The 8,007-nt window shown below is 37.1% G+C and overlaps 1 protein-coding gene across 1 annotated transcript in view; it reads left to right on the plus strand.

Moving 5' to 3' along the window:
- CDKAL1 (CDK5 regulatory subunit associated protein 1 like 1) overlaps window positions 1–8,007 on the plus strand; it is a 396,152-nt gene that overhangs the window by 363,654 nt on the left and 24,491 nt on the right. The window contains 2 exon segments of the mRNA XM_009285096.1: window positions 2,510–2,593; window positions 5,705–5,869. Of these exon segments, the coding sequence (XP_009283371.1) occupies window positions 2,510–2,593; window positions 5,705–5,869 (249 nt within the window).

Below are 8,007 nucleotides of genomic sequence, written 5' to 3' on the forward strand. Positions count from 1 at the left end.
AAACATAGGTGTTCTTTTCTTCCCTCTGCTTTTTTTTTTTTTTTTTTTTTGCATATCATGCTTGCCAGTCTGTCATCTGAGAGTGTGAAGATAACACATGTAGCTTAGACTACCTCACAGGCAGGATTCATAGAGACGATGAAGGCAGAACGTTATGACCAGAGAGAACCAGGGAACCACAAGACAATTGTGAAATGAGTTACAGACCCAGTATTGCTTTGGGACGGTTTTGCTGTTACAGCATTGGTAAATAATGAATACAATGCGAGGACATGACTTGGTGAGTGGCCTGGGTGCTTTTCAGTGGTAGCATGTTTCCCCAAGGGTGAGTGTTGCTTATCTAACATTTCGTCCTCCTCTTTTTCATAATATTGTGTGACATCTGAGACTTTGGTACTGTAGTGCTACAGCAGATACTGGGTTGTGATTTTAAAAGCTATGGTCTCAAATATTATAGAAACAACAAAACCTCTCCGTTCAGGGGAAGTGTTCCCTGTAATCTTATTACTGGTGTAGTTATCTCCAGTGCCACCTTGACATGTATTTGCAAAACTCCTCTGGGGATTTGAATTGAATAGCTCTTTCTTGAAAGAAAAAAACACCTTACTGTTTAGGGGAATGGTAAACGGTTACACTGGATTTAGGTTACTAAAATTTGAGTATGTTGTATCTGTTGTTATTTGTAATTGCAGATTTCCCAGAGAAACATGAACAGAAATTTTAAATGTGCTATAAACAATTCTTAAACACCTCTTAAAAGAATGCAAAAATATACCTTTTCTACTATTAGGATTCTGTTACTGGGTCTGTAACTTGGGGCTTGTGCCCCATCTGCTGTGTACCCCACACTTGTGGTCCTGGGGAATTAACTCTTAACTGCCTTTGGGGAGATGAGCTGGGTGCTCGCTGTCTCCCCTGCTCTCCAGGGTTTACTTTGGGAATACTCCAGGTACGTGCGCAGGGAAGGGAAGGCAAGAGTTATTCCATGAAGTCTTTCTGTTTGGCGAGTGGAGAATTATATATGTAGTGTGTGTGTGTGTGTATATATGCGCATATATACAGTGTGTATATATATACACACACTGTAATGTAGATGTGATATTGCTGTTCTTATTTCTTCACGTTCTTTTTTCTGCCATTGACTGTTAGAGAAAATCCTAATCTTCTCTTTTACTGCTTGTACCTTAAAGAATCAGAATATTATTATCTGATCTGCATCTTCTTGCTAATTCACATGGACCTTATGATGAAGGCCTTAAAACTTCTGCATAACAGTTGCCACTAGGATGTGGTGGAAGTCTTTCAGGGAGGGGAGAGGGTCTTGAATGCAGCTTTGCTCACAGATATTAAAAGTTTGGAGCAAAATGTGAAACCATTTTTGATTCTCAAAATAGTGGCAGCAATAAAAGCAGCGAGTAAATTTAACTTGATAGACAGTTGTAATTTGTAGAATGCATTGGTCAAATAGTTTGGAAAGAATCCAGGGCACATTTAGATGGAAAAAAAATAGAGATGGGCTCAGACTAAAAATGTGAGCTAAATGGCCTCCAAGGTTTGTAGAAATTAGGCTATAAACTTCATTACACAACTCAGTAATGGACAAAATCAAAAGGTGTTGTGTGGGCGATTTTGAACTTTGGGGAAGGTCAGATTTTGTTTCATACCTACTTGGCAACTAAATGCAACTGAGTTGTCTCGGGATCTTCCATTTAACTAATTGTAAAACTGGTGCTTCCTTTAAATTGTGTAAGTGCATTTGGAAGTTGGGAGGTATAATTGATACACTGGGCTTTTTAGCCCAGTGTTTATTTGGCCTTTAATATCACTGTGTCTGTAAGTTGTTAAAAACTCTTCTTCACGGAGTCTTTGTAATATGCAGTGTTGACTCCACTGTCATGGAAATCAATGTGATTTCATGAGTACCGCTTAGTGAAATCACCAAGAAGGGATAAAGAGATGCCTTATCATTGTAAATAACAAGTGTGGCTTTTAAAAAAAAGGTGGCAAATAGATGAGCTTGATGGCATCTAGAAGTTGTGCAGTGTGCTACAGTTCCCTGCTTCTCTCAGATGCTGCTAATTGTTTTATTTGTCATAGGGCTGTTGGGGGGGGAGGTGTTACCCTTTTTGTGATTGATTGATTGGAGAATTTTATGCTGAAGGGGAGTTTTTTCATTAGTTGGATGAAGTCATAACAGATTATGTGCACATCTACATTATTTGTTATTGTGTTAATAAGTAAAAATCAGTTTATATTTCTGAACTGCATTTTCATGTTTAAGCCATTGCAGTACCACAGTTCTAGCCCTTAATTCTGACTTTTAACCCTGTAAGTTTTAGACAGTTTGAATTAAGGCTTTCTCTGCCCCGCTTTCTTGCTGACACAGAATTTCCTCAGAGAATTTGCTTATTTCTACTAAGAATGTTTGTTGTAGTTGCAGCTCTCTTCTGAGTGTAACTCATTATTTTTGTTTTCTGAGTCCTCTCTCTTGTCTTCTTTTATTTTCCAGGTTGGTGAGAGGCAGAGGGTTCTGGTTACAGAAGAATCCTTTGATTCCAATTACTATGTTGCTCACAATCCTTTCTATGAGCAGGTACGGTTAAATAAACAAAATAACATCTTTTTGTTTTATCTTTGCTTTCTGATAATCTCAGGAACACAGTATGCCACAGTGCAAAAAGCAAGTAAAGGAATAAGAACATTTTCCAACAAAGGTGTGACCATCAAGTCTTGTTTATGAGATATTTTGTTTCTGTGTTGTAAATACAATTTACCTGAAATTATGTGAAGAAATACACAGTGGCTCTTTGAGTATACAGCACGACAAGGATACATGATATATATCCAAATAACATTATTTGAATGGCTTAAGAAGCTGTTAATTATTGCAGTAATTTTAATTTCTGTGTCTCCAAAGCATTGTTTTCTGAATAGTTGAATCTTGATAATTTCCATACATCTTTCAGAAAATTCTTTCAAGCAATGCAATTTGCAAAAAAAAAATTTTCAAACAATAGGAAGGGTCAGAAACGTCTTTAGATTAATACTTCAGCCTGATATGTTTTATTTCCTTCTATGTACTTTCTATAAATGAATTCTTTCCACACAGAAACATTATCTTTGGGCTAGGAAGGAAGTACAGCATCTATTTCACAAAATTATTATTTTTGCTCAAAAGCAGGTGGCTTGCTGAAAACCCATAAAATTGGCTTTTCTGAATCATCATGATTTCATTCTGGTTTTGCCTTTGGCTTGTTCTCCATTTTGCTGCACTGAGCTGTCTACAGTTTGCTTTTGCTACCTTTAGTTATTCAGTTGTCTGAACCTGGAGAGGCTATTGATGACGGCTGTGCTTATATAGTCACCAATAGTGCTTTCTTCTGGTTCCCGGTTATGTTACAGCATTTATTTATTTATTTTTGCTTAGTAGTGAGTAACATTACTGCTCTTGAAATATCTGTTTCTATTAGATATCTGGTTCACTAATTATTTTTTCCTCAGTTTCTGGTTTGTTTTTTTTTTTTGTTACATCTCTAACCTCTGTCTAAGTCTCCTATATCGCTGTTCCTTGCTTTTGTAGCTTATCAGTCAGATTTGAGGAGAATGGTTTTCCATATAGAGATTAAAAAGAAATTGCTTGGGGCTTTTTAGTGTTCAGTGCTTGTTTTATGAAAGTTTCATTAATTAAAGGAAAAGCAGTATGTGCAAAAAAAAGGTGTTGATGTTTTATGGGGTGTTTGTACAGCACCTAATACAGCTCCTGACTGGGACTGGTAAAGAATACACAAAATAAAAATAATAATATAGGGAGTAATTTAAATTTTATTGTGGAAGAAATACTTTCCATTATTAAAATGTATGTCTTTTCCCTAAAATCTTATGTATGGCACGTTTGACAAGGGTAATATCCTACTGTTCGCCCAGGTAAGCACAAGACTTGGTGCTAGTGACTAACTTTAATAGCAGTAAATTTAATGATAGTAAATTGAAAGCCACTCTTGAGTCACTAAATACCGTATTATACTTTGGAAGCTGAAGCTCAGAGTCCTGGTGTAATGTTCTGTTAATTCAAATAGTTATCAAACCTATTCTCTCTTCACTAAGCTCATCTATATTAAAAGAGTTTGCTATTAAGGCCGCATCGATAGAGCTACACTGGCAGACTTCTGGTAGAACTGCAGCTTACATTTGTGGAGGCTTTGGTGATGGAGTTTAAGGTAGTTCATTGAACATAGTCTAAACTGACCAAAGGGTACTTTGCCAGAACAACAGTCAAGATGAGGGTTTCTGTTGGTGTAACTTTGTTTCTTAGAAATATGGTTGGGGATTTTATCCTAACAAATACTTATATCAGAAAAAGGTATGAGTGTACACCAAGCCTGGCTGCTTGGTTGTTTACGGTACCTCCCAGATATTTTCACTTAACCTCTTTCTTTTTCTGAAGTAGTAGTCACTTGCCCATGTCTGTCCCTGAGGATTTATATTTAGTTACTGCCATTTTGCATATGGAGATACCAAGATTTACAGATGTCACAGGCCCAGTGATACTTAGTTACCTAATTTTCCTTTGATTTAAATTTGCCCGAGATGAATTATGTGGGAAGAACTGTGATCTAGTCGCATTGTAATACTGTCTCAGCATTAGGATCTTGGCTTTGTGTTTGCCACTTAGTTCCAATTAGTCTGAGCTTGCCCATCTCTGAAAGGCAAAGATGCCTGCTTTTCTTGGAAGATGCTTAGGAAGCTCAGCAGAATCCTAGGATCTGGAAACTCCTACAGTCATGAACACCTTGAGCCTTCAGGGAAAAAGGGAGACTACTGGAGATGATTTCCTCCAAGTGGGACAACCAACACTTGCGATAGGTAAAAACGGAGAGGCACTGTTTGGCAACAAAGTGCTCTCCAGATGTGGCTGGCTCAGAGTTTTCCTCTGAAAATCCTCTGCACATGTTGTCTAAAAATCAAGCCATTTTAAGGCATTTCAATTTCAGCATCCAAAAATCAAGACACATGTATGTGCTCATCACCTTTGAAAAGCTTGCATTTGTGTGTGGATGAGCTTCAAGTAAATGTGATTAAATAAGTTCCTGTGATTCAGTTTTTCATTGTTTCATCGGGAAATGACTCTGCTTTTCTTTTTTAACTGCTTCTCTATTTTTTGAGCCTTTTTGTGCCATTTGTTCTTCCAGCAAAAAACGTTGCTCCTATACATTGGACTCTTTCTTTTATAACGTGCATGACCTAGGAACATCTGTTATGTGGTATCTTTTTTGTGAAGTTCTTATGGGACTGTCTGATATCATGGTTTTGCAATTTCAGGAAAGGGTGGCATTAGTTGCTGACCCAAGAAACACGCTCATCCATTTTTACAGGCATTCATTGTCAATCATGCATCTCAGCTGCAAAGGACCTGCGCAATCAAAATAAGGGCTTGTGCAAACAGAAACAAGGGCATAATTTCTGTGCTGAAGCGTTTACAGACTCAAAAACATTTTTCTCTAAACACTGCAAAGCTCTTGAAGAATGCAAGCTGAAGATGTTACTTGTCAAGTGTGTCAGGGCTATAGTGTATGCTGGTGACTAAAATTTTAAAGTTTTAGGATTTGCTCTGATGTTTATCAAAAATCTGTTTTCTGAGTGAAAGCTGGAGACACTGATGTCCTTCGTGGTATTTAGTAACTATGTCTTTATCTTTATTTGAAAGGTTCTTGTGCCAAAGGATCCCCCGTTAATGGGTAAGATGGTAGAAGTGAATATTTATGAAGCTGGGAAACATTTTATGAAGGGGCAACCAGTGTCAGATGCCAGAGTTTACACTGCATCCATCACCAGACCGTTAGCAAAAGGAGAAGTTTCTGGTTTAACAGAGGTGAGTAAAAGACATTTTCTGCTTTACTACACTGGTGAAACAGCAGCTGTTCAAGCATAATGATTCCACGCTATGTATCTGTTATCATTTTATAGTTCCCCTTTTATGTATGCATGAAGCTTTAATCTTTCCTGACAGATTGAAATCTGAATTTAAAAGATGTTTTTGCTGATGCCCATAGCTTTACTTTGCTGACTGTAAAGGCAATAATATGCTTGTTTCTTGTCCCAGGGTGCAAGATGAGGAAAGAACTTGTTAGAATTGAAAAGATTTAACACCGATCAATGTATTTCAGTTCCAGCTTAGTGGAAGGATGAATCTGTTTATTTTGCTTTACAAAGCCGTTCTAAAAAACGTGTATTGATTACATGTCTGTTAAAACAGGTCAAAATTGGGTTCAGAGGTTCAAAATTAGTTGATGGGTAGAGGTACGGAATATTTACAATATATTTTGGAAAAAGGTCAACATCTGATTTACTCATATAAAGAAAATGAAACTCTTAAAAAGAGATCTGATCCTTATTTTACACCTCAGTAGATATGGCTGTTAGCCAAGTATTCTCATACATTTCATGGAGCTCTAGTTGTAAAAACTGATGGAGTGTGAAATGAAAATGTGTATCACATTTCTAAGCATCATTTGATGTCCTTTCTCCAGCACTGTTGTTAGGATCTCCAAAAATATGTAGCAATAATTTAGCACATGGAAGAAGGATAATTGGCAGTTTATCAGCCACCTTGCTGCTTTTACAGTAAATTGTTGACAAGTATTAAAGTATATATGCATCCTTGTTAAAGTAGTCTAAGTAGTCATATTTAAAAGAAATAATCAAAAAGTAGTCTAAGTAGTCATATTTAAAAGAAATAATCAATGCATACCTTATGTGACTAGTGTTAAGCTAAGCTACTTGGTCTCTTGAATAAACCTGGCTATGGAAACACAGAGCAACAATAATGCACCTACTGTAACATGTTTGGCAGATCATGAAACTTAAGCACAAACACATTGCTAAACTCTCCTTTGAATACTGTCTGTGTGTATGTGTATATTGGCCTGATAAGGGTCTGTAAGAGGAAAAAACAGCCAAAACCCTCAAATTGTCTGATTGGACTATGTAGCTATTTAAACGCATCTGATTTTTTTATCAGAACATTTTTTTTAATAATCTGCTGGAACAGAACCAAGCCTGTCATTAAACTGAGTATGTGCTGCCAGAAGCTTGTAGCATGGGAACAAGCAAGCAGACTGTTGACTGAAATTTTGTACGTTAAAAATGAGAGATAAAATTATTAAAATAGAGATACTGATAATTTCCATAAGAACTCATTGAGATGTATAGATCTGCTCCTGCCCTTTCAGTAGATATGAACAAGTACCTGGAATGCCCAAGTAAATGGCTACAGCGAGCGAATGATAAGGCAAATTGCTTTTCATAACTTTCATAGCTGCCAGCGCTCCTTAAAGGGAGTATCTTATTTGCGTTTGGTCCACTGGGCATGTTAGGAACTTTCACTTTCTGTAAAAAACTAGAATCTCAATACTTCAGTAAATGGGACATCTTTTATACAGGGAAGCTGCAGCTGAAAGCTTTTAATCACGCTTGGCCAATGTATAATATATAGAACGTGAACTGAAATTGTTAGTGGGAAATTCCTCCTGACAAATCATATGTAAGTGGCAAATCAGGAACTCATTTAGGTTCCCAGGAAAAAAGTGAGTTTGTCACAAAAGTCACCATTGGTTTTTGGCTGGGTGAAAGATGCTCTTTATGTTGTTTTGTATGTTTGGACTTCTAGGAAACATTTCCTGCTAGATGTGCTCTAGACATGTAATTCTGACTTAAGATACTGTGCTGGTTTTGGCTGGGATAGAAGAACGTGAACTGAAATTGTTAGTGGGAAGTTCCTCCTGACAAATCATATGTAAGTGGCAAATCAGGAACTCATTTAGGTTCCCAGGAAAAAAGTGAGTTTGTCACAAAAGTCACCATTGGTTTTTGGCTGGGTGAAAGATGCTCTTTATGTTGTTTTGTATGTTTGGACTTCTGGGAAACATTTCCTGCGCTAGATGTGCTAGACGTGTAATTCTGACTTAAGATACTGTGCTGGTTTTGGCTGGGATAGAGTTCATTTTTTCT

This window comes from Aptenodytes forsteri, unplaced genomic scaffold, assembly GCF_000699145.1.
Source record: "Aptenodytes forsteri isolate BGI_AS27 unplaced genomic scaffold, ASM69914v1 Scaffold248, whole genome shotgun sequence".
NCBI lineage: Eukaryota > Metazoa > Chordata > Aves > Sphenisciformes > Spheniscidae > Aptenodytes > Aptenodytes forsteri.